Here is a 26,792-nt window from a genome sequence, read left to right on the forward strand (position 1 = left end):
AGGAGGCAAAGGGGTATCTCCTGAAGTTTGAGGTGCCCGTTGTACTGAATGCCTTGGTCCTGTCCAGCAGTGACTGGGTGCGGTTTGCTGTTCAGGGTGGGTATGTCTAGATGGCCCTGCTACAGCCTGTCCCAGTCATGATAAGAAGCTGGTGGCCTTCCCATCCCCTTTTGAGGTGCCTGCCTCCTCTCGGCCGTGTGGGTGGAAGGAAGCCGTGCTGGTGGTGATCGAGGCACTGTTGTTTTCTTAAATCTTCGTAGTCGAACACTGTGAGCTGAGGCTGGGAAACAGAGTCCAGTGACCCTCGGATCACATTCCCTCTAGCATTTGCTTTTAAAGACATTCAGGTATGAAGAGGACTTTATCTCCAGTGTGAAATGGGAGGTTTTCCTGGAGATCCATCCCGTGGAGTTGTGTCTGGATCTCTTGGTCCCCAGTTCTCACTGCCTCTTACCCTCCTTCAGTTTGCCCTTTTCAGATAAAACCTTGTGTCTGTAACTTCCCACTGAGAAAGCTAAAACTTGGTGCTGGGGTCATGTGTCCCTGAGCCCCTTCATAATGAGCCAGAGTAGAAGAGGGGGCTGTGGCTAGCAGGCCTAGAGGTCACTCACATGGACTAGTGGCACTGCCTTCCGACGGCCGCTCTGCCCCCTCCTGGTGGGAGTCTCTGGCTTGTATAATCCACCACACTGGCTGGAGAGACGGAGTCTGGAGTAGAGTTGCTGTACTCCTGCCGGGTGAGCTGGTTTGGTTCTTGTCTGTGCCATGTGGATTGCAGCCCTGTCAGCTCCTGCTGCCTCTTCCACAAGCTGTGTGGGCCCCTGGTGCCTGCAGAGCTTGACTCTCTTCATGGGCTGAGGCGGCTATCTTCTTAACCCTGGTTGTGTAGATTGTTACATAGAGTATTCAATCACTTCCTAGTCCACTCGCTTCTCTCCATATACACAGGTTGATACAAGCTAGCATAGCATCCTTTCTTAGTTAGAAAGGCTCCATCGTCTTCACACACATAATGGCTTAGAAACATAATTCAGCTTTATCAGAAAATATTTGAATAGTGATTATATAGAGGGATATATATATACCCATATACTTTTAGATCCCAGAATGCTTTCCTAAGGGCATGAATACGTTGTTCACTTTTTTTTTTTTTCCCCTGTTTGACACAGAGTTTCTCTGTGTAGCCCTGGCTATCCTGGAACTCACTCTGTAGACCAGGCTGGCCTTGAACTCACAGAGATCTGCCTGGCACTGCCTCCCTAGTGCTGGGATTAAAGGCGTGTGCCACCACCACCTGGCCTGCTCACTTATTTTTTAAAGATTTTTCAGGAAATTGTTTAATAGGGCGAAAGCAATGACTCAGGAGTAAATGTGCTAGCTGCCAATCCTGACAACTTTAGTTTGATCCCCAGGGCCATGTGATAGAGGTGATTCACAAAAGCTGTCTTCTGACTCCCAAGAACACACGCACACTAAATACGGAGAAAGTTTAAGGTGAATGTTTAGGTTTCCGTCAGAGTGAGCCTTTGTGCCTCCGGTCTGCTCTGTGGAAGTGGTCTAGTCATAAAGCTGACCTTCCTCGGCTACAGGATAGGACAGGAGGGCACCCATCAGAACCCATGTGTTTGTTGTGCTCACTGGCAGAGGGCCAGAGAGGCTCCGCAGAAGTAGGCTGCAACTGAAAATGGACCGTGCTAGAGAAGGACAGAAGCCTGGTTGATCACCCCGTCTAGGAAGCCGTCAGATGAAGGACTGAGCTGTGGAGAAGCCGTGCTGCTCCTAGGCCACCTGTCTGATGCAGGGCGCTGTGTGCAGCATCATTGTCAGCAAGACTTGAATTCGAGGCTGCAGCAGGCTGAGAGTCTTCAGATGCTCCCCACAGAATTGTAACGTCTGTGTCCTGGTTCTCACATAAATGAAATGATTCTGTGGCTGCTCTCATCACCACAGGAGCTGTCCTGAGGCCAGTGCAGAAAAGACAAGGGTCCCATCACCCTCAGCTGCCTGCGCCGCCTGCTCTCTGTTGCCGTTACACAGACCGTGAAGACCAGGGTGCCTCAGAGAAACAGGGCTTGTTTAGGTCTGTGGTTTTAGAGGCGTGAGAGTCCACGGAGGACGGAGGTGTTGGCTGCAGGGCTTGGGCGTGGCTGGAGTAGGAAGCTAGGAGAGCAGACTGGAGTCTTGTGAGGCTTTAGATTCTTCCCACCAGGCCGCACCACCTCGTCCTCCTCCAAGAGTGCAGCCAGCTGGGGGCGAGTGTTCAGTTGCCCCAGCCGAGTGTTCAGTTGCCCCAGCCGGGTGTTCAGCTGCCCCAGCCGGGTGTTCAGTTGCCCCAGCCGGGTGTTCAGTTGCCCCAGCCGGGGCAGGCGTTTTCATTCAGACCTCCACATTGCCTTGGGGGAGACACTCAGTTAAAAAGAGTCATTGTTGAAATTCTCAGGCTCTGCCTCACAAAGGAATAAAAGGGGGGATTTTTTATCCCTAACCATTAATGAGAAAAAGGGGACCATTACACGTCTGTGAACTGTGTCTTCTTGTGGACAGTGGTGCCTGTGGGGGAAGGAAGCAGGGCCATGAGGCTGTGAAAGAAGACCTCTCCGGCTGCTGTGCTCATCTGTTCTCTGACTGGTTTGACTTAATAAACAGGAAACTAGGTGAAGTCCTGTAGACTAGTTGTCACCAGCAGAAAGGGGGGACCTAAGTGTCCTTACATACACACCCAAAGTCCTGGAGGTCTGAGTCGGGGATCTGTAGCTGCCCACCGCACAGCAGGTCAGTTTCCAGTAGCCCCCTCCTGCTGTGGGACAACCATGTCATGGTTCCTCCAGTGGCCCTCTTTAGACACTGATGGCAGAGTTCAGGGCTCTACAGCATGTCAGCAAGCTGCAGCCCATTAAACTGTGAGCCCAAGAGTAAGAACGACGCTTTCGTGTGGAGTTGTGTAAAACTCAGAGAAGAATATTCTGTAACACATGAAAGTCAGGTTACAAATGAGTGAAGGATTGCCAGAGCTCAGGCTGCATCATCTGTGTCAGGGTTTGGTTATAACCCAGAGCTGAGTGCTCAGTCCCACCAGTGAGTGCCTAGATTGACTCTCTGCTCTTTACAAAGAGTGTGACATCTTCGTTCTGGGAAAGCGTGAGACGCAGGTGGAAGCTTGGTAGTCAGAAGGACAGAATGCAAGGTTATGGCTTGCCTTGTAGAGACTGAAGGAGCTCCACAGATTCAAGGCCAGCCTACATTAATCCTGCCTTCCAGGTCAGTTAGGGCTGCATTCAAACAAACAAAATTACCAAAATTGGGGAAGAGGAGGTAGGCAGATCTCTGAGTTCGAAGACAGCCAGAGCTGTAGAGAACCAAGCCTGTGATCTAGAGTTGGTGGGGGAGGTTAAAGGGTAAATGCTTTTTTACTCTATGTGAGTGTGTGTTGGGGCATTTAATAGAGAGAACCTGCACACACTCGTCAGAAGCTTCAGCTAACCTCTGAGCCATGAGGTGTGTGCAGCGACCAATACTTTGCATTAGCTCTGTGTGTTGGAGTCTCTGTCAGCACTCAGGACATCTTTGGAAGGAAACATATGGTGTTGAAGGTGAATAATTCTTGTTAAACTGTAGGCCAGCTTTTGGGCACATAGGGAAGAAATCCTACTCTGGTGCTGTAGCAGGCCATCTGCAAATGGTTATTTCCCAAAGTGAGAGAAGAGCAGAAGGTGGCACTGGACCCTCCCGGAAATGAAGAAATGCCCTTGTCAACTCGGGGTGACCTGACCAGCCATTTTCAGGACAGTTAATTTCATCAAGCGAGTTGTTGCCGGAGCCCAGCATTCTCCTCGGCCCACTGTCACCATCCGGTTTAGCTGTTTTTCATAGATTTGGTCAACCAAAGGCTGTTGAGTCTAAAGTCACTGGCTCGTTGGAGTTTTCAGTTAGTGTGGCCTTGTTTAAAAAACAGTGGGGTGGCTGAAAAGTGATGACCAGACCATCGTTTCAGACCGGCAGTGGTCACTTGTCATCTGCTGGGGCAGTCACTTGCTTGTCCGTGTGGGGTTGGTGTCATTGCTTTGTTGGTTTATGACAGGTCTTGCTTGTAAGTGTGGGATGGTTTGGAACTTGTGATCCTCCTGTCCCAGCGTCCCTTGCTGAATATTTACTATTACAAAACTTTGAGATCCAGATATGGTGCTGGATTAAAGTTTTGTCCCCACCCTTGGCCTACACTTGTTTCTGTTGTAGAATTGTTGAGGAAGGAACCAGGGCTTGAATATCCAGGATCTGTCAGTGAGCTACATCCTCAGCCTGAAACACTTTGAATTATTCTCGTGATTTCTGAGGTTGACTAGACTCTGCTGCCTGGTTCTAGACTGACAACCTACCCTCAGGTATAGTCCGATGGCAGCTGGGTCTGAACATTCAGAAGTTTACTGGGCCAGGTATTGAAGAAAGCTTGCTTGGTTGGTTGATTGGGTTTGTTTGTTTTTGAGCAGGGGTTTTCCTAGGTAGCTCAGGTTGGCCTTGAACTCAGTATGTAACTCAGGCTAGTCTGGAATTTAGAACAATCCCCCTGCCTCAGCTTCCCAAGTGATAGTATTTCAGCATTCGAACCATGGACAGTAGCTTCTGCAAACAAGTAAGTTCCTCTTCAGCTGGGGTAGCTGGCAGAATGCCCTGGCCTGACAGCTTTTCCATGAATCTGTTAGCCAGCTTGGAATTCCTCCCAACAGATATGGCCCTGAGTAGTTGCTTTGATTTGCATAGCTGGTCTTCCCCAAATGGATGGTCCAGAGACCCAGATGAATCAGTTTCTCAGACTTGATCTTGAAGTCAGCACCATCACCCATGCCCTCCTTCCCACCCTCCCTCCTTTCTCTTCCTGGTTTTTAAATTGTCGTTATGGATATGTTACTCTGGAGAGGTGGGGTATATGTGTGTCACTCATGGTGGTGCCCACTTGTAATTCCACACTTGAACGGTAAGGCAAGAGAATTAGGAGTTCAAAGCCAGCCTCAGCCACGTCTATACCAAATTCAAAGCCATTATGGGTGACATGAAACTGTCTAAAAAAAAATTTTTTTTTCCATTTAAAATTTCTTCATATTATAGTCTGGAGGTGTTGCTTGTGCTCATTTTCTTTTTGCCTCCATTCAGAACAATCTTTGATATTTTTGTTTTGTTTTGTTTTTTAAGGCGGGGTTTCTCTGAGTAGCCCTGGCTGTCCTGGAACTCTCCCTGTGTACACCAGGCTGGCCTTGAACTCAGAGATCCACCTACCTCTGCCTCTGGAGTGCTGGGATTAAAGGTGTGTGCCACCACCACCCTGCTGTCTTTGATGATTTTAAACAAATTGTATTTATGATCTTTTGAATGTGTCATCAAGTATAGACACTAAACCTGGGGCCTCTCCATTCCACAGAATGGAGTGTGAGTTTAGTTGAAAATGCCAGTTCCACCTTCCAAAGTTGACCTGCCAGAAGGCCATCCGTAGATGTGGAGACATCTCTCAGACCATTGGAGAACATATTTGGTTCAGGTTTTCCCTCATGAGCAGATGCATCTGGGGATGTCTGTGGTATTGTATTCCCCCAAATATTGTGCACCCTAATAAACTTATCTGAGGTCAGAGACAGAACAGCCACAATATTAAACATAAAGGATAGGCAGTGGTAGCACACGCCTTTAATCCTATCATTCCAGAGGCAGAAATCCATGTATTCAAGGATACTTGAACACATGGTGACTCATCACGCCTTTAATCCCAGAAAGCGAGCCTTTAATCCCAGGGAGTGGTGGTAGAAAGCAGAAGGTGTATAAGGCGTGAGGATCAGAAACTAGAAGCATTTGGCTGGTTAAGCATTCAGGCTTTTGAGCAGCAGTTCAGCTGAGACCCATTCTGGATGAGGACTCAGAGGCCTCCAGTCTGAGGAGACAAGACCAGCTGAGGATCCGGCGAGGTGAGGTAGCTGTGGCTTGTTCTGATTCTCTGATCTTCCAATGTTCACCCCAATACCTGGCTCACAGGTTTGATTTTATTAATAAGACTCTCTAAGATTCTTGCTACAGATATCCCTTTGTTTTCAGTGACTACAATCCTTTTGGTGTTTCAAGGCTGGTGAGCTCTTTGGGCTGAGTGAGTGGTGTACACACACCATTGATCTCAAAGGCCAAAGTTGTTTGACCAGGAACTCTAGGCCAGCCTGAGCAAGACAGTGAGAGCCCCACCTCAACAGTAATAATGGTGGGGTTGGGACATGCACCTCGAATTTCAGTACTTGGAAAGAAGAAACAGGAGGCTCTATGTGAGTTTGAGACCTTCCTGGCTTACATGTGTAGCAAGACCCTATTTCAAAAGAAGAAAACATTTAAAAAAATAGAAATAATAATAAAAGTAATAAATGACAATCTAAAAAATTAGTCTGAGCCAGACTTGGCAGCTTGGGAGTGTAGTCCTCAGTGCTCAGGGACCAAAAGTTCAAGGCCAGTCTGAACAACTTACCTTACCTCGTCTTGAAAAATGTCTCAAAGTATTGAGGTATAGCTGAGGGGTGGAGAACTTGCCTTGAATGTACTAGAAAAGAAAGAAGGAAGAGAGAGGCCTTATAAGTACATCTTTCTGAGAAACTGAAAATGTGATGCTTAGTTTTTCTTCTTAATGAAACACAGTTTAATTATTACATCATTGTCTGAAGAACGTGTCATGTCAGGACATCAAGCATTACCAAACAGCAAAAGCCTGTATGTTTCTCAGGAACTGACAAAACACAGTTAGTGACTTTTATTTATTTTTGATGGCATATGAGGTAAGAAACTGTCAGAAAAATATCCCCCCCCCCCCCCCCGCAAAAAAAAAGACTGCTGCTTAGTGACATATAAGAATTATGTACAGTGGCGGTTGCAAGGTCATGGACAGAATTTTCTTGGAGCAGAGCCACAGGCAGTTACTTGCTGTTATCTGCTGCTCTCACAACACAGCAGAATGGAACACTGAGGACAGCAGCCATGTAGCCTAAACCACAGAAATACTATGTACTCCAGCCCTTCACTGGAAATGCCAGTCCTGATGACATCAGCAGCAGATGACAGATAGACTGTGGTAGATCCAACTACAGAGCAAGCCCACCCTCATTTCCCACCTGTCACAGTTAACCATCACTGTCCTATGATTGTGGCTGACAATAGCTTGACAACTTCCTACATCGTACAGGCTAACGCACTGGCCACCTGCCACCCAGAGGCACATCTGAGACCACCCACCACCATTGAGCCTGAAAGGAGTTAGCTGTACGGAGCAATTTTTGTCAGTAAGCACCACATAGGCCATCTGAGGCAAGAACATGCTGTTTCATTTCTTCTTGAAATAGATGGGAGGAGAGAACCTGAAGAGATGGCTGTGGGAGTCTGTCAGAGTCCAGCTCCGACCTGTCAAAGGATTCTTGAGGGGAGGAAAGGGGAATGAGGAAATACTAGGTAGAAAGATAGAAAGAGATGATAAGAAAAACAGATGCAGGATAGCTTTGGGAGGGCCTGGGTCAATACCAGCTGTGCCAAGCTTTATTCAAAAGGCCTTTTTATAATATGCCAAGAGGAGAGGCAAAAGACCTCTCCCTATTCAGATCAAAGCACAATGTATAGCCAAGTGTAGACCTTTTAAAACACTTGGTACCTACGCCCGTGGCCAAATCATCCCATTATGCAGCCCTGATGGATAAAGCAAGCTCAGATTCTCTGACCTTGAGTAAGGTTTCACTAGGAAGCCTCTATGGGTCACCACAGATGGCTGGGGTTAAGAGCACTGCTTCAAAATCATACTGGATTCCAGATCTCAGCACCCACATAACAAGCTGGGTATTCTGAACATGCCTATAACCCCAACTCCAAGGAGGACAGCAACGGGAGGGTCACTGAGCTTTACTGGCCTCCAACCCAGCCAAGAAAATGCCAGTCCTGGGCTTAGGGAAAGACCCTGCCTCAGAGGAGTAGGTGGAAAGAAATAGAGGCGGGCACCTGATGCCCTCTTCTGGCTTCTTCATGTGCAGAGACCAGGTGCATGCATATGCGTGGGCACACGGATGAATAAATAAATACCTTTTTAAAGCCAAGAGACAGTGTGGATAGGAGAAGAGCGAGGTCCTTGCTGGGCATTTCGCCGCCCCACGTGTTAGATGGGAGAGACCTTGTCCACGAATGCAGAGGTGAGGGTGACCGTCAGAGCCACTCTGCTGTCTTTTTCCTTGTAAATTCCAGCTTCATTTAGAGAGGATGTGGTGCCTGGTGTGAAAATCAGCGTGATTCGCCCCAGTCGGTTCTTTCCTCTGTCCTGTGGATTCCTCAGATGGAACTCAGGTAGTTGGGCTTGGCGGCCAGTACGCGTGACCCTGTAGGCCATTTTGCCAGCCCCCACTCTGGAATCTTGATTCAACGCAACTGTTACTGCTGGTGATACTTTGCGGGAAATCTTGGCTAATAGCTAAGCCAACAAAAACAAGGTGAAGGTGGTATGGCCCTAGACAGACTTCACATGGCATTACCCTCTGAGACTGCCTGGCTGCCTTTCCAGTAATAGGCCAGCCAGGGCTGCATAGCAAGCAAAGCCCTGTCTCAGAAAGAAAGAAAGAGAACAATCTGTCCAGAGTTGATTGTGGAAGCTGCTTTGGGGGCCTGTAGCAGCACATCCTGGCAGCTGTGTGGAGCAGACCTTCACCTTTTAGCCAAGAAGAGAGAGAGAGGAGTTAGGTCACATTAGGCCCCACTTTGAAAGCACAAAGCTAGGGACAGACACTTTTTTCAGGGGCTGGTGCCCACTGTGTTACCTTCTGGGCTCAAAGGATACTCCTGCCTTAGCCTCCCAGCGTCAGGCTGTCGTGCTCCAGCTCCAAACAATAGCTCTCTTCAGGCCCTACTGGCCTTTGTCTGGCTCCTCCATTAGGTACCCCTGTCTGTCATAAGTCTGTGCTTGCATATCTCCCCTTCTTGGGGACACTGAATTACTTTTTTTTTTTTTTTGTTGTTGTTGTTTTAAGATTTATTTATTTATTATGTATACAGTGTTCTGTCTGCACACACCCCTGCAGGCCAGAAGAGGGCACCAGATCTCACTACAGATGGTTGTGAGCCACCATGTGGTTGCTGGGAATTGAACTCAGGACCTGTGGAAGAACAAGCAGTGCTCTTAACCTCTGAGCCATCTCTCCAGCCCTGTTGTTTTGTTTTTGTTTTTTGAGACAGGGTTTCTCTGTGTAGTTTTGGAGCCTGTCCTGGATCTCACTCTGTAGACCAGGCTGGCCTCGGACTTGTGATCCTCTTGTCTCTGCCTCCTTCAGCAAATCCTACCGGCATGTGCCACCACAACCGGCTGAATTACTTCTTGATACATTGTTTAAGGAATAATATTCATCTGTCCACCATTGGTCATGTAGGGTGGTAGCATACCCATAATCGTAGCCCCTAGAAGTGGACGCAGGAGGATCAGGAGTTCAAGGTCATCCCTTGACTGCATAATGAGTTTGAACCAGACTAAGCTGCATGAAACTCTAAGCACCCTGCAGGAAGGGATTTGCACAACCGAGAGGAAAGACTGTTACCTCACTTCTTTGGTCACATTAGGCAAGCTTTCTTTTCTGTCAGATGGCTGTCTTCCTAAAGTGGCCTTTGAGAAAAAAGCATCGAACCCAGGGAAAGGGGAAGCTTATATAGCCCAAAAAAACTGCAGGACTGAGTAGGGCCGGGGGGTGGTTCCAGAGGAATTTTGATTTTATATATATATAGGAATTTGGCTGGCCGTTTCAGAATTATTTGGCAGAGTATCTTACTTCATTAGGGTGGAGGTCAAGGAACATGTCAAATTCCAGAAAGTGTGTCAAGACACAGTCAAACCCAACTTTTATAGAAAACCGGAATGAACTTATTTTGACCTTGTAACAAGATAGCTTTTAATCTTAAGATGGAGTCAGGCTGATCCATCGATGTACTCCTGTAATCCTAGCACCTGAGAAACAGAGTCAGGAGTGCTGCTTCAAATTCAATGCCAGTGTGGATGGTAAATTTTAGGTCAACCTGGGCCACAAAGTGAGTCTCTATTTTGAAAAATAATAAATGGGCTGAAGAGAAATTAATAAAAATGTGCATGGTTTTGTGTGTGTGTACATACATTCGGTTAAGATATGTAACCATGAGAAAAGTCTTAGAACTTTGAAAGAAAATGATACACGTTGTTTTTCTGTGGCGGATTTTATCAACGTGCTGCCTGATTTTATGTTAACTTGACAGGCGGGAGTCATCTGAGAGGAGGGAGCCCCAGTTAAGAAAACACCTCCATGAGATCGGGCTGTAGGCAGGCCTGATGAGTGACTAATGGGGGAGGATGAGACCCATTGCGGGCAGTGCCATCCCTGGGCTGCTGGTCCTGGGTTCTACAAGAGAGCAGGCTGAGCAAGCCATGGGGAGCAAGCCAGTAGTAAGCAGTGCCCCTCCGTGACCTCTGCATCAGCTCCTGCCTCCAGGCTCCCACCCTGTTTGAGTTCCTGTCCTGGCTTTCTTCAGTGATGGACTATGATATGGAAGTGTGAGCCAGACAAACCCTTTCCTCCCCACCTTGCTTTTGGTCATGGTGTTTCATCACAGCTCTAGTAACCCTGACTAAGATAGCAAAATTTTAGCTTAGTGAATCTCGTGAACATGCTGCCTTCTGTTGCTCAACGTAGTTTTCAAAGGCAGAACAGATTGTGAACATCCCATGTGTGCATCTCACGTACCTGCTTCCTGCTCTGGAGGGCACTCTTGGGTCTTGTGGAATGAAGAGGTGGTTTTGAAGTAAAGGTGCTTAGTCCATTTGGCTGGTGTCTAGGCGATGTAGCCAGGGTCCTGTGTGGTCCCTGCATGGTCATGTGCTTCTCTCTCCCGTGTCTTCTCTGGTGCATGCTCGCTCTGCAGGTGTGGACAGGCTGGCTCTTCCCATAGAGCTGGTGTTTTCTGGCTCTAACAGTCCCAGGCATGCCGAAGCTTTTTATTTGAACTATAACATCCATGCTTTGTGGGCTTCATGGAGCACTGTCCTTCCATGAAGTGAGATGCCTGAGCATTCTGCTTCAGTGTTTTCACTCCACAAAACACCAGCACTTGGTGCTGACTGCCTGTTTTTCTGCCCCAGGGAACCATCAGCGTTGGAGTCGACGCTACTGACCTTTTTGATCGCTATGATGAGGAATATGAAGATGTGTCCGGAAGTGGCTTTCCGCAGATTGAGATTAATAAAATGCACATATCCCAGTCCATTGAGGTAAAGCACAGACACCTCTCCAAGTACAGCCTGGGCCTGAGTTAATGAGGCACAGTGCCGGAGCAGCTGGATGGGAGTTGGGGGGGGGGGGATGATTTCTCCTCATCTTTATTTATGAAAGGTTGCAATTAGCCACTGAGGGGGGGGGGAGGATGAGAGAACATGCGAGCATGCTCCATTTGGCCTTGTCTGTTACTGCTTTGCCCCTACACACAATGTGGCTGAATGCTGGCACTCAACTCCCAAGGTCCCAGGTCTTGCCAATTAGGTGTGCTAATGGTGTAAGTATAGACGCCCAAGGTCATAGTGATTTTAGAAAGAAAGCCCTGGCTGGCAGACAGTTCTCAGTTCTAAGTACTTGACTATGGAAGACAGTAGCAGTTCTGGTCCTGAGCCAGGGATTCGAACACCACCCTCCCGTCCCTGGTGCAGTGGGGCAGGCTGTTCTATTTAGGACACCCCGGCGTCTTCATTTGTTACCAAGTGCATGAGCCTGCCCCATGGAGTTAATGCCGAGAAACTTGCTGTCCTTGACGAGCCCTTTAGGACAGCCAGATCCCTGGTGGCAGGCTGGGAGTAGAGAGCTAGAACAGCACATGGTGGGGTCTCCATGGAGCTCCTGCCACAGCACACTGGAGGAGCTTTGGGTTTTGGAGATTTTCTCCTTGAAACTTGAGGCCCAAGAGGTAACTCATGGGTAGAGCATCTGTCTGATCATCGCAGGCCATGGGCTTGATCTCCAGTACCATATACACACATAAATGCATGGCTGGGGATGATGGCACATGCCGGCACTCGGGAGTCAGAGGCAGGAACATCATCCCACAAGGAGGCTAGCCTCCTCTGTGTAGCCCCATAGCCAGAGCGACATAGTGAGACCCTCTCAGAAAAACTTCTGTAAAATAAGCTGCTTTCGTGGCCACATGCCATTGCTGTAATGGGAGAGGAGGCCGCCTGCCTCTGTGTCCCCATTGCCTCTGTTCACTTGCTACCAGTGGCTGTCTTCTCTTAGGCACCCTTGACAGCTACAGACACAGCCATCCTCTCCGGAAGTCTCTCCACCCAGAATGGCAATGGTGGTGGTTCTGTTAACTTCGCACTCCGACGAGTTACTTCTGCAAAGGGATGGGGAGAGGTAAGACCAGCTGGATTCTCGTGTCCGTCCATGGTCCCGTTATTGAATAGTCGTACGGCAAACTAACCTTCACTGCCTGAGGGGAATGCTGCTTGAAAGTCCCCCAGGTTAGTAATAAAGGAGGCAGCCAGACCACTTCCTGTCAGGGTCAGCAGTACAGAGCAGTGTGGAGTTGCTCTGCTGAACGGACCATGCAGCAGGCGGCACTACAGTGGGAGCAGCGTGGACTGCCAGTCTCCTTCCTCTCCTGACGGGGCCGAGGGAGATCAGGACGCAGGGCTGACGTTTTCTTTGGAGGAACCCCTGTCTACAGTCTGGGCTCCTGTGAATCTGGGCAGTGGTGATGCTGAGACGCTAGGAATCTGCCAGCTCTCTGTTGAGACCTGGGTTGCTGCTGTAGAAAGAATGCCAGTAATGCTTTCTGTGTTTGTTTTTCCAAACAGTTGGAGTTTGGAGCTGGAGACCTCCAGGGCCCTTTATTTGGTCTCAAGCTGTTCCGTAATCTCACACCAAGATGGTAAATATATGAGATAGCGCCTTTTTGGTGATCTTTGCTAACTTACATTAGAGCCTGTGAATTCTTGTGATTGTGGACATTTGAAGTGGCTTGTGCTGTGTGGGCACAGGAGGGCAAGTGCTGTGGGAAGCCTGCAAGCTGGACAGAGCTCTGCATTGGGAAGCAGGGCCCAGCCCCACCAGACTTGATTCTATACTGAGAAACTTTCCAACTTGAGGCCATTTGTGGATATGTTGGTGTCTCTCCCGAGCCTTGGTACTACCTGGTGATTGGGTGGACTTGGCCACACCAGAGTTTTACCGCCTCTGTAGCTGCAGTGAGGACACACCCTCCAGCTTTCGGTCCTGATTTCTTCCCCAGTTAGTAACACAGCATACCCTGCTTAAAGCAACTTAGATGAAACAGTTCCAGAGAATAGTCCATTGTAGTGGGGAGTCACAGCAGCTGGACCTTGAGGGAACTGGTCACATCACAAAGATAATCAGGACAGAGAGGCCAGGTGTGGTGGTGCACACCTTTAACCCCAGCATTTAGGAGGTAGAGGCAGATGGGTCTCTGTTTGAGACCAGCCTGGTTACATACTGAGTTCCAGGCCAGCCAGAGATAATCTGTCCTCATTGGTGCACAGCATCCAAATTAGCCATGTCTTTCTACTCCAGGGCCAATCAAAGCTCAGCCTAAAGTTGCTGTATAGAACCAGGTATGTGGTGGGGCAGAGGTAGGTGGAGGCCGGGAGATCAGAAGTTGAGGGTCATCCTCAGCTACTTGTGGAGAAGTTGAGATCCTTCTGGGATACAGAAGACTGTTGTCTCAGAACAAACAAAATTGCTGGTAAAGCCAGGCTTAGTGGTGTGTGCCTCTGATCCCACTACTCTGCAGGCTGGTGCAGAAGGATTACAAATCTGAGACTAGTGTGGACAATATAGTAAGACCCTGTCTCAAAACCAAAATAGGACAGGCAAGCATGGTTGTAAACACCTGTAATCATCATTTGAGGGGGTAGAAGCAGAAGGATCAGGAGTTCAAAGCCAGCCTGTACTGCATAGCACATCAGAGGCCAACCTCTGGCCTACATGAGACCCTGGCCCCCAAAGCAGACGGCCCTATGGAATGGTCTCCATCTCTCTGTCCAGTGTCTGCCTTGCTTATTTGCACTGTTTCCCTCCCTTTGGGACAGAACTTGGGATCTCATTCTTGTCCTCTTTCAGCTTCTCTGAGCTTTCTCTTGGAACTTGACTGACGACATTCTCCCTGCTGGCTCCCCTAGCTCATGTAGGTGAAGCAGGAAAATGTAGCCTTTCTCTACATGGCTGAGTTTCAGACAAACGAGAGACATTGGGCTGGGTCTTGTAGGAACTAAGGAACTGGCTCGTACTCGTTTGGCTGAGGGGAGCTGCTGGAAGGGAGTATAAAGTAATACTGATTAAAAGTTAGTGTGTTGCTGATTGTTTTTTGCTCTTTTAGGGGGCCCACCACCCAGCTCCCAAATAAAGACACAGAGGCTTTTTCTTACTTACAAATGCCCAGCCTTAGCTTGGCTTGTTTCTAGCCAACTTTCCTTAACTTTAAATTATCCCATCTGTCTTTTGTCTCTGGGCTTTTCCTTATCTATTCCTGTACACCTTTCTTTGTTTCTCCATTGCTGGTCGTGTGACTGGGTAGCTGGCCCCTGATGTCCTCTTCCTTCTCTACCTCCTTTTTTTCTTCCCAGATTTCTCCTTCTATATATTCTTTCTGCCTGCCAGCCCCGCCTGTCCTTTCTCCTGCCTTGCTATTGGCCATTCAGCTCTTTATTAGATCATCAGGTGTTTTACACAGGCACAGTAACACAGCGTCACAGAATTAAACAAATGCAACATAAACAAAAGTAACACACCTTAAAATAATATTCTACCACATATCTCTCTTTTTGTCTAAATAAAAAGAAAGGTTTTAACTTTAACATAGTATAACTACATACAACAAAAACAGTTATCAAGTAAGAATTAATTTCCAGGGCTGGAGAGATGGCTCAGAGGTTGAGAACAACCTCTGGCTATTCTTCCAGAGGTCCTGAGTTCAATTCCCAGCAACCACATGGTGACTCACAACCATCTACAATGAGATATGGCGCCCTCTTCTGGCTTGCAGGCTGAACACTCACTGTATACATGATAAATAAATAAAAATCTTTTAAAAAAATTAATTTCTAATGTTCAGAGAAAGCACTCCACTATCCATTCATCTTAGTAACTCCAAAGTTTTATACATAATTTACTTTCTATCATAACTAAGGAAAACTGCAACTATAACTATCTAGTCTTCAACTCCATCAAAGGCCCCAGAAGAATATAATATTATTAAGTGCATTGTGAAAAGTGCACTGCAAACAACTTGCAAAAACTCTAGAAATGACAGAGCCATCTGACTGCCTGGACAGTCACCCAGAGTTCCTCTGCCACGTTGTGGCATCCATCTTCAGCCTAAAGGCCTAGAGTATCTGGCAAACTTCTCAGTGAAGCAGGAAATTCAAAGGACCGTTCTGCCTTGTTTTGTCAAAGGTCAGCAGTCACTTTCCTGTATGTCCTGCAGAATATCTGGCAGACTCTTCTGTGAGGCAGGAATTTTGAAGGACTCTCCTGCCTTGTTTTGACAAAGTTCAACAGTCTTTACCTGTGTGTCCTGCGTGTCTAGTCTGCACAGCACATTGTCAGCAGTCAAAGACAAGAGCAGTTTCTTTGCCGATTGGATAATCTTGCCACAATGAAAGCAAACTCCATAAGGAGTTTCTTCAATGCCCATCATCTTCTCTGAAGTAAATTGGTGCTACCAGCCATATATGTGCCTCATTGTCACGAAAAGCCTGTGTTAACAAAACATTTTAAATGCCATATTCTGTAGGTCTTTGAAAGGTTTGAAGACCATCTATCTATTTATAATATATCTCTGTATGATCTGGAAAGCATACCTAACATACCTATAATTTTGATTGTTATAATTGACTAACGACTAACCTATGTTTTCTGATTATCCTATATAGTTTATAAGAATAGCTTTCAAAAACTAGAACTTCACCTTACATTTCCAATGAACTGCATAGGCACAATATCTCAAACAAAAATAGAAACATACATACAATATGTTGTAACAAAAATAACCTTACATTTTTATCAATATACAAAAATTCTTTAAACGAGAGTAGACAAATATACAGTGTAACAAAAATAACTTTAAATTTGTATCAATATTATATATTCCCCTAAAGGATAACAAACATCTATAACCCACCAAATAACCAAAAACCTCCCCACCCCCTTGGGAATGTGGACATCTCCAAACTGCTTCCTGCTCTCTGTGGACAAAGTATCTTTAAGATTCCAGAGAGGAAATTTTGAGATAATGACCAAGTCCTGGGAAGACCAACTGATAAATATCACCTGTCAAGTTTCAGGAGGTCTTGCCTAATCAAACCTGATCCATATTAACCTTGAAGGAATCCACAGCCTCTCATCTCCTGTGGGAAGAAAACTCCAAAGCATTTTTGATCTCCATTTGACAAATACATTTTTTTAAATCTTTTTAAAAGTTAAAGGATTCCTAATGTATATAGGCTGGTTTATTCTCTTTCAACCCCATGTCTCTTAGTAGCTGTTGTTTGCTTATTAACAATCAAAATTCAATATCAATACTATACAGGATCCAAACTCCCTCTGTGTTTCCCATCTCATGTGACTTTTTTCTTTTATATTACTTTTACTCTCTCTTTAAAGACTATTTTTAAACTAGTTCTTTCTACGACTGTCTATACCCATATTCTTTGTTAAGCCTACGCACATTGTAAAACACACTGGAACCTATTCAGGGGTTTTTCCTATCTGAACTTCTTTTAGTGCATATTTTTTAGCCTTTTTGGACTATGTAAGCAAACCTTTAAACTTATAACCTACACTTGGATCCTCTGCGTGCAGCTCTCAGCTGCCTCTGCCGACTTCTCAGGTCATGAAAGCCAGGCCCAAAGCTCATAGTTGTTCAGAGGTTCCTGACTGAACTGCATTCAACCTTCCTAGAGCTCTAGAATGCCTACCTAGGCTTGCGCAATGACAGGTGTTTTTACTTAGGTTTGTTTTTTGGTTTCTTTTTTTTTTTTTTTTTTTTTTTTTTTTGGTTTTTTTTTTTTTTTTTTGGTTTTTCGAGACAGGGTTTCTCTGCATAGCTTAGCGCCTTTCCTGGAACTCACTTGGTAGCCCAGGCTGGCCTCAAACTCACAGAGATCCGCCTGGCTCTGCCTCCCGAGTGCTGGGATTAAAGGCGTGCGCCACCACCGCCCGGCTTGGTTTTTGGTTTCTTGAGACAGGCTTTTTCTATGTGGTTTTCTTGCCTATCCTGGAGCTTGCTCTGTAGCCCAGGCTGGCCTTGAACTCACAAAGATCCACCTGGCTCTGCCTCCCAAGTGCTGGGATTACAGGCATGCACCACCAACAGCATAGTGGGTTTTTTTGTTTGTTTGTTTTGTTTTTTTTTTTTTTTTTTTTGTTTTGTTTTGTTTTTTTTTGTTCATACTTAATGTGCTTGCTGTTCAAGGGCTTGCCAGCAGGCAGAAACATTTAAAGGAGCCATATCCACCACCACCCTTTAAAAAAAAAAAAAAAAAAAAGGTTTCTCCAGCACTATAGAAATTGGAGCAACAAGTTGGTATGCCAAAATGTTAGATGTTTTTGCTCTTTGGTGGAGCACGCCACCCAGCTCCCGAACACACACAGAGGCTTATTCTTAATTCTAAACGTCTGGCCTTTGCTTGGCTTGTTTTTAGCCAGCTTTTCTTAACTTTAAATTATCCCATCTATCTTTTGCCTCTGGGCTTTTTCTTTTCTGTTCCTGTACACCTTTCTTTGTTTCTCTGTGGCTAGGTAGGCTGGCCCCTGATGTCCTCCTCTCCTTTTCTCACTCCTTCCTTTCTTCCCAGATTTCTCCTTCTGTATATTCTCTCTGCCTGCCAGCCCCGCCTATTTCTCTCTCCTGCCTCACCATTGGCTGTTCATCTCTTTATTAGACCATCAGGTGTTTTAGACAGGCGCAGTAACACAGCATGCAAATGTAACATGAACAAGAGTAACACACCTTAAAATAATATTCTACAACATCAGTGTGTTAGCTGGGCATGATGACACATGCCTTTAAGAATCTCTTGAGTTCAAGGCCAGCTTGGTCCTCAGACTGAGTTCCAGGACAGCCAGGGCTACACAGAGAAACCCTGTCTCGGTTTAAAAAAAAAAAAAAAAAAGTGTCATGGTTACCTTAATGGCGTTAAGTGTTATCTCCAGAGCTTAGAAAATTGAGAAAGAAATGACTAGACAACACAGTGAATGTTGGGCTGTCTACTGGGTACCAGTTATTTGCCATCCTCCTTCTGGTGGTACTGGTGAAGTGCTCTCTCTAACCAGAAGGTGGGGCTGCTCTTCCTTGGATGCTGACTTCAGAGCCCTTCTTGGAAAGCTGATTTTCAACAGCAGGATGAACATAGGATCTCTTGGCACTTTTTAAAAATTAATAAAGGCTAGAGAGATGGCCTGACATTTAGAAGCACTTGTTGCTCTTGTGGAGGACCTGGGCTTGATTCCTAACACCTACACATCAGCCCACAACCATCTGGAACCCCAGTTTCAGAGGATTGGACAGGCGCACACGTGGCACACATACCTGAATGTAGACAAAATATTCATACAAGAAAATAAAATGGTGTGTGTGTGTGTGTGTGTGTGTGTGTGTGTGTGTTTGTTTGTTTTCTGACCTGCCTGGTATGTGCTTGAAGTGGGCGGCTCTACTCTGGGTTTCGAGTTGATGTCACTTGGAGGCTGCCCATGTTCCAAGCCCATGCTGAAGAAACCGGAATGCTTGAAATAGGAGAAGCTGTCAGTGGCTGCAGATCAGCCAGGTGACTTCAGCATTCAGCAGGGTTTGAGGACACCGTCCTGAGGTACTGTATTTGAAAGTGTCACCAAGATTGCCTTCCGTTGGCTCAGCACACAGCACTTAGGCACTCCAGGAGAGTGGATGGCAGGGAGTGGGAGTCACCAGAGAGGATCCTAGACAGACAGACTGTCCTCTCGCCCCTTGCCCTGCTCCTTTCCTTGCTGAGAGCTGGCCCAGAGATTTTGGAGTGACTCAGCCTGGCAAGAGGACACAGTAGAGCCGCTCAGAGCCTGTGTCAGCTGGACCCTTTCTGTCTGTCCCCCAGCTTTGTGACGACAAACTGTGCTCTGCAGTTTTCATCCCGTGGAATCCGGCCTGGCCTTACCACTGTCCTAGCTCGGAACCTGGACAAGAACACCGTGGGCTACCTGCAGTGGCGGTGGGGCATCCAGTCAGCCATGAACACCAGCATCGTCCGGGACACTAAGACTTGCCACTTCACTGTGGCCTTGCAGGTGAGGAAAGGAGCTGCAGGCTCCTGGAGGTGCATCTCGAGGCAGCTGTCTCGTAACCTCCACCCTGCGGGGCAGCTCTGGGCACACCAGCAGTGACTTTGGCTCTAGTGTGGAAGGAGGATGTTCTCGAGCACCCAGGTGGCTGTGTTCCGGTCATCTGAAAGGAAAGTAACATTTTCAAGTCCTTATATCAGAATGGTGCTCTTGGGTACCGTGGCCAGGCAGAGAGAGAGAAGCTGGTGGGAAGCAGGTCTCTTGAGAGTGACTGTTCCTGAGCACCTTGTCCTAGTTCAGTGTTGCCAGAGGCTTCTGTTTCTCATGAGAGGCTAGTAAACTGCATTTTCATTAGAAACTTCAGTTTTTTTATAGTCATGTGCTTCATAATGTTCCTATTAATGGTGGATTTCATAGTAAGACATGTCACATTTCATAGTAAGACATGTCACCCTGTGGTTCTCTGGAACTGTATTTTGTATGGGAGTCACACAGTTGCAGATCACTATCGTCTCCCAGCATGCCATTACACAATCCAGGCTTCACCAGCTGCTGGTACATGTTCACACACTCGCCCTGATGAAGCTTCCTGCAGACATCTTCCAGAACGGTGAGGCTGACCCTGCACCCTCTCCCTCCTCAGCTGGGGATCCCCCACTCCTTTGCACTGATCAGCTATCAGCACAAGTTCCAGGATGATGACCAGACACGTGTGAAAGGATCGCTCAAGTAAGTCTCGGCTTTGCTCAGCAGAGACGAGCTAGATCTGCGGAGGGCCCTCGGGGTGGAGCTGTGATGGCCACTGTGCTGCTGTCACTCCTGGGATGCTGCCTGACTGCCCCTTGCTTTGTAGCCAGCCTTGAGAGGCTCTGCTGTTAAAGAACCTCCAAGATGTCCCAGAGCTGCTGATACCCACGGAAGCATCATGGCATCTGCTCCCGTGGATAATGGGCGGGGAAGGGGGAGGCATGGGGACTTGGCTCTCTTTTCAAGGAGCTCCCGTGTGTGGCCTAGTGGCCTGGAGGTTAACATGTGCCAGCAGCTGTGCTCTGCCCCCACAGGGCAGGCTTCTTTGGGACGATAGTGGAGTATGGAGCTGAGAGGAAGATCTCCCGACACAGTGTCTTGGGTGCTGCTGTGAGCATTGGCGTCCCACAGGGTGTGTCTCTCAAAGTCAAGTAAGTTGAGCCTGACTCTTGCTAACCAGGGGCTGAGGTTGAATTCCTGAGGGTGCCATTGCTTCTGAGCTGCAGGAGCAGAGGTCAAGGAGAACATAAACCTAGCTGTAAGGTGGTGAGGCCTAGGCTCTGCCCCACCTTCCCTGGGAATATATTGATCATTGGGTCCCTCACACCTCAGCAGCTCTGTCCCCACCCAGTGCCACCACAGGCATCCACAGCATCAGATTCCTTCTTGTCTAATAGCATGTCAACGTGCACTCTTTCTCTACACTGCCTAGGCATTCAGAAGTGCTGTCTGAGTGCTTGGGCTTTGGGTGTTTTATTTCAGATATGGTCTCATGTAGCCAAGGCTGTCCTGGGACTCAAACTTGAGATCCTCCTGTTTCAGTTACCTCGATATTGAGATCTCAGACATGGACACATCTGGCTTATAGGTTTGCTTACTTCTCTGTTGTATTGCTGCAGTTGGGCCTCTTCCTTCTCGGCAGAGGGCAGCTGTCCATCCTCTTCTGACGTGGAGTCGATAGCTTCTGCCTCTCCATCCCACCCTACGCTTCTCTGTGCTGGGATTCTTGGACAGCCCGCTGGAGCTCTGCTTTTATTCCTGGCTATCTCTGTCTGCCTTGCAAACAGAAGCAGCTCTGTGGGGCACAATCCTGTCTGTGCAGATTCTTCCGCAGCGGCCCAGTCTGGCCCTGCTTTTTAGTACCATCATCTACAGGTTTTGGTATTTGGATGAAGTCCTAGAACCTGTGCTCCATGACTCCCAAGGAATGGCTGTACTGTATTTCCAATGTCCTTGCCTTGAGGGCTCATCCTGGCCACTTCCTAAGTCTCTAGTTTATATGCAGTTGTCCGCTCTCTATCCATGGATATCACATGCGTGGATTTAAGCCACCCTGAATCAGAAATCATGGGGGAAAGTTGCACAGGCACAGACCGCGCAGTAAGGAGGCAGCTGTGTTATACAGCATCCATGTCAGACACGATAGGAAGCTGGTATTTAAGTCTGTGGGCGCGGCAGTCAGGTCTGTAGTCCTAGCATCAGGGAGGCCTGGGCCTAGATGACTCAGGAAAGTGTTTGCAAGGAAGTCTTGGTTTGACCCCAGAGCCCATGTGAAAAATCCAGTGTGGCAGCAGATGCTTGGTGCCAGGGCTGAGAAGTCAGTGACAGACCGATTCCTGGGATTTGTTGGTGGGCCCATCCTAGCCTGCTAGCCAACTCCCAGGCCAATAAAAGATCTTGTCTAAGGAAACAAAAGTGTGAACAACTCTATAAACTGAGGTGCAGTTTTTCTGTACTGACTGCCCTGTTCCAAATAAACACACGGAAGCTTATAGTAATTACAAAATGCTTGGCCGATGGCTCAGGCTTATTACTAACTAGCTCTTACAACTTAACCTATTTCTATTAATCCATGTACTACACTGGGGCCCTCTATCTCATTTTGTATGTCTGACTTATTCTCCATCTGGCTCGAAACTCCTCTGACTCCGTCCTTCCACGTGCCTTTATTCTCAGTTTGGCTCTCCCACCTAACTTTATCCTGTTCAGCTATTGGCCAGTCTGCTTATTTACTAAACCAATCATAGCAGCATATAGTCACACAGTGTACAGAAGGATTATTTCACAACACAGATCCTTCGGAATGACACTTGGTTGTTCTGACCTCCATGTGCACATGTATCCACCAAAAAGTTTGAGAACTAAATTCTCTAATATATCAGGTGTCCCCCTCTGGCCTCTGCAGGTGCTGTGTGCATATGATACAGTCACAATAATTTTTTAAAATCTAGTACTGGTGAGATTGCATAGCATTCTGCAGACACTACCATTTTGCACCTCTGAGCTGCGATCCCTGGACACCGGTGGTTATATGCACTCTAACCCTCTTTATCTGAATTGAGAGCACTAGTGAGACTGAGGCCCCATGCTCTGCTAGATTCTGTCTGAGCGTGTGATGGTGACTTACTTTGAATTAGCTTCTCAGGGACGGCATGTCACCTGTCACCCTGTGTTTTCTGTGACCGTACTAAGCTGCCCAAACTAAACTTTTTAAAGATTTGTTGCTTTTACTATTGTGTGGGGTTCTGTCCACATGAGTGTGAGTGTTGTGAGGGGCCTGAGGTATCACATCCCCTGGAGCAGCTGCAGGCCTCCAGATGTGGGTGCTGGGAAATGAACTCGTGTCCTCCATATGGTCTTAACTACTACGCTGCCTCTCTGGCTCCTTCAAACTAAATTTTTATACTGGTTGGATGTCCCTTACCCTTGACATAAATGTTAGAGTTCATATTTTCAAATATTTGTATATAAAGAGGAGTCTTGGGGTTGGACCCAAATCTAAATGAATTCGGTTTCTTTCACAAACACAGAGCTTCAGGAATTTTCTGTCTCACCTCTGTCAGCTTGGCCATTTTGTGTTGAAGGAGTGTGTCTCTGTCTCTAAGGGTGAAGCTTCTTAGCATTGGTGTGGTTTGTTCCTCTTACCCGCCTGTCCTCTGTGGTCACCCTATTGGCAAGGTACATCCTTTCCACCCTTCTTTTTTTTTTTTTTTTTTTTTTAAGACAGGGCCTTACTAGATAGTGCCAACCTCAAACTCAAAAAGATCTGAGTGCCTCTGCATCCCCACTGCTGGGCTTAAAGGAGTGCCTCACCATACCACACTTGAGTCCTTTCTACTAAGAAGATTTTACAACAATGAAGCCCTTTACAGTCTACTTCATCTTATACATTTGATGTTGTATTTTCACTATCTAGTTCAAGCTGTTTTCTAGTTTCACTAGGAGTGTGTTGCTTAATTGTGCACGGTGCTATCGCGTGCTTCTGCTTTTGCTTTTGCTTTTGCTTATGTGTGCATGCTTTTAATCCCATCCTTAGGAGGCAGAGGCAGGTACCTATCAAGTTCCAGCAGGCCAGCCACGAATACACAATAAGCCCAGAAGATGGAGGGAGGGAAGAAAGGAAAGATGACTGCTACTTGAGCCAAGTGTGTGTCATGCCTATAATCCCAGCTGAGGCAGGAGTATTTAAGGCTAGCCTGGGCTACATAGTGCCAGGCCAGCATGAGCTGAATAGGGAAACCTTGTCTTAAACAAATGCATTCATGCATACATATCTGAATGAGGTGGGTAGCTGAATGGGATGGCATGTGCTTAGCACACACAAGGCCCTGGGTTCTGCTGAAGTACCCAGGAGTACAATGGGAACATGCCAGTCCCTTGTGCTCATGCTCACCTGTCCTGCTGTTGGTCAGTACTTCAGAGTCTTTGTTGTAGTGAATCTTTCTCTGTTCCATTAGCTCACAAAAAATGACTCCAAGACATTAATTATAAATGCTTGGCCGATAGCTTAGGCTTGATACTAACTAGCTCTTACAACTTAACCCATATCTTTTACATGACTCAGTTACCTTTACTCTGTACTGCCCATGCTGCTGCTGCTTCATCTCCAGGCTTCCCTGCCTTCTTCCCAGTGCCCTCTCTGCCCAGAAATCCTGCCTAGTTATTGGCCTTTCAGCTTTTTATTAAACCAATCAGAGTGACACGTCTTTACAGTGTACAAAAAGATTATTCCACAACACTTTGTTTTAAAATAAACACTAATAATCTGAGGCCCAGCATGGTGGTACTGACTGAGGTAGACTAAAGCAGGAAGGTCACTTGAGTGTAGTAGTTCAAGGACAGTCTGAGCAACATAGTGAGACAAACCTCCTCCCTGTCCCTCATCTCAGAACATGAGTCAAGCCCTGTTACTGTATTTTTAAGATTTTTATGTCTTATGTGTGAATGTCTGTTTATATGTAGATATACATGCAGGTGCCCTTGGAGGTCAACAGAGGGCCTCAGGTCCCCAGAAACCGGAGTTCCAGGCAGCTGTGAGCTGCCCAGTGGGGGTTCTGGGAACTAAAGTGGGTCCTCTCCAGCCCCAGTCCTAGCTCTCACGTGTGGTCACTAATCAGGAACCCCTCGGCCTCTCAAGTCTCCGGGGTTGTTTAGAACACCTCTTTACCGAGACAGGCTGTCTCCAGGGCTGCTTTCCTCTCCTGGAGCAAAGCACAGCCATAGGGACATTGACTCCAGCTACGCGTTCACTCTCCCTTTGCCCTTGAGATCAGCTTCGGAGCTGGTGTGAAGTGGCTCCCGGTGGCTGAGACCCCACTCCTCCTCCGTGTCAGGAAGACCTGACACACCCTCTGTGTTTTGTTCTTGCTTCCCACAGGCTGAACAGGGCCAGTCAGACCTACTTCTTCCCTATTCACTTGACGGATCAGCTGCTCCCTAGTGCCGTGTTCTATGCCACTGTGGGGCCACTGGTGATCTACTTGGCGATGCACCGTTTAATCATCAAACCATACCTCAGGGCTCAGAAGGAGAAGTGAGTTTTGCACTAAGAACCTCTACCTTGGTCTCCTAAACTGGAAAGATGACTGGGTCTACCCTGCAAAAAGAAGACAAGTTAATGCTGGGAAAGTGCTAAGCATGGCGTCCAGGTCCTGACAGGTCCTAGTCACTGTTAGCCAGCTGCAGCAGCAGGGAACTTTATTCCTTCCCTTCTGGGACGGTCAGTCCCACCCCCCAGAAATGACTCAATTTGCTTTATAAAATCGGCTTCAAACAGGACCAGCACAAATACCGCCTCCCTCCCTCTCTTCCTTCGTAGACATCTCACCCTGCCACTGAACTCGAAGTGGAATGGGTCTGTTCTGTGATGCACACTAACTGTAGTCATGGAAACCACAGAACAGACCTAGCTTTGAAGTTTCTTGTAGAGAGCCCCTCAGCCAAAACTGAGTCCAAGCATCCCTCACACAGCCAAGGGATGGAGAGGCCCTTTGTTAGCCTCGGAGCTGCCTGTGACCTCTGTTATTACTGCAGTGTAGGGACCCAGTTCCCATGGATGTTTAAGTCCTGGAGCAAAGAATGTGCTCCATCTGACAGCTCTGTGTGGGCTGACCCTGAGTCCCTCCCTTGGCTGTGGGAGTGGGTATTTCTGCATCCTAAGTAGTCTGAGCTGTCTGCCTGAACTGCTGGAGTCTTCTCCCAAGGAAACAGCAGTTCAGGAAGTTCCATGTAGGAGGTGGATAGGGAAGGGAATCCCAAACTAAAGGAAGCTGTGCAGGCGGGCCTGGGGTTGTTTTTGGAAGTTACCATCTCAGACTGCATACTGGGCTCAGTCCAGCAGGGGGCGCAGTGCGTTCAGCGTAAGTCACTTGTACCGTTTCTCTCTGAAAGGGAACTGGAGAAGCAAAGGGAGAGCACAGCCAGTGACATCTTGCAGAAGAAGCAAGAGGCGGAAGCTGCTGTGAGTGCCCACTGCCGCGTGCAGGCAGAGCCCAGAGCAGCCTCCTCCCCACCCTTCTCTATCCCGTCTACTGAAACTGGGACTGTGGAGGAAACTCCTTTGCCGTCCAGTGCTGATCCCAGAGCCCAAGGGCTTCTCTTTCCAACAACCTCATTTACCTCACAGCCTTTCTGTGACCTGTGGGGCACATTCTGGAGCCTGGTCTGTGCCTTGAGATGAACACAGCCCTCCAAAGGCCTAACGAGGTTTAGTAATGCAGCAGGCATGTCTTCTCCCTCCCTGTCCTGCCTGTTAGGGAGCAGAATGCCACAGCTGAACAGCGGGGTGCCGTGGGGTTCTTGTGACCCGAGGAAAGGCTACAAAGGCACAGGGCTGAGAGACTCCGTGAGGCCACGCATGTTCCCAGGCAAACGTGTTCATTTAGGGGGCAGCACATGGCCCTCCCCACAAAGAACACAGGTCCTTCTTAGGGACTCCAGCTGCTCACTTGAAGTGTCTGTTTTAAGGCAAGATCCCACTATGGGTTAGAGATGATCTCATATTTGTTATGTAGCCCAGGTTAGCCTTGAAATTCATCACTATGTATCTCTGTTCTTAAATACTGACCATGTGTTCAGTAATTTCTCATCTATCACCTGCATGTGCAGAATCACTGAGAAGGGAGAAAGGTGCTGTCCCTTCCTCTGGGGTCATCATGTGGTGGTCTTCGAATCTTAGATGGTCTTTTAATAAAAACCCTAGAGCCAGATATCAGGGTGAATGTGAAAGATCAGAGAATCAGAACAGCCAACCACTAGTTCTTACCTCTACGACATCCTCAGCCTAAAGAGAATGAGTTCCTGTCTCCTCACCCTTATCTACCTTTCTCTGTCCAGACATCACTTCCTGGGATTAAAGGTGTGTGTGCTCCCCAAGCAAAGGCATGAGATCTCAAGTGCTGGGATTAAGGGTGTATGCCACCACTGCCTGACCTCTGTGTCTAATCT

General features: G+C 47.5%; 1 protein-coding gene across 1 annotated transcript in view; it reads left to right on the forward strand.

The window, feature by feature from the left end:
* Positions 1 to 26,792, forward strand: part of Dnajc11 (DnaJ heat shock protein family (Hsp40) member C11) — a 54,039-nt gene that overhangs the window by 24,088 nt on the left and 3,159 nt on the right. Inside the window, exons 5-12 of the mRNA XM_028883101.2 lie at positions 11,141 to 11,269; positions 12,282 to 12,404; positions 12,848 to 12,921; positions 19,136 to 19,325; positions 19,963 to 20,048; positions 20,381 to 20,497; positions 24,724 to 24,879; positions 25,737 to 25,806. Of these exons, the coding sequence (XP_028738934.1) occupies positions 11,141 to 11,269; positions 12,282 to 12,404; positions 12,848 to 12,921; positions 19,136 to 19,325; positions 19,963 to 20,048; positions 20,381 to 20,497; positions 24,724 to 24,879; positions 25,737 to 25,806 (945 nt within the window). The remainder of the gene's footprint in view (positions 1 to 11,140; positions 11,270 to 12,281; positions 12,405 to 12,847; positions 12,922 to 19,135; positions 19,326 to 19,962; positions 20,049 to 20,380; positions 20,498 to 24,723; positions 24,880 to 25,736; positions 25,807 to 26,792) is intronic.

This window comes from Peromyscus leucopus, chromosome 2 (assembly GCF_004664715.2).
Source record: "Peromyscus leucopus breed LL Stock chromosome 2, UCI_PerLeu_2.1, whole genome shotgun sequence".
Taxonomy (NCBI): domain Eukaryota; kingdom Metazoa; phylum Chordata; class Mammalia; order Rodentia; family Cricetidae; genus Peromyscus; species Peromyscus leucopus.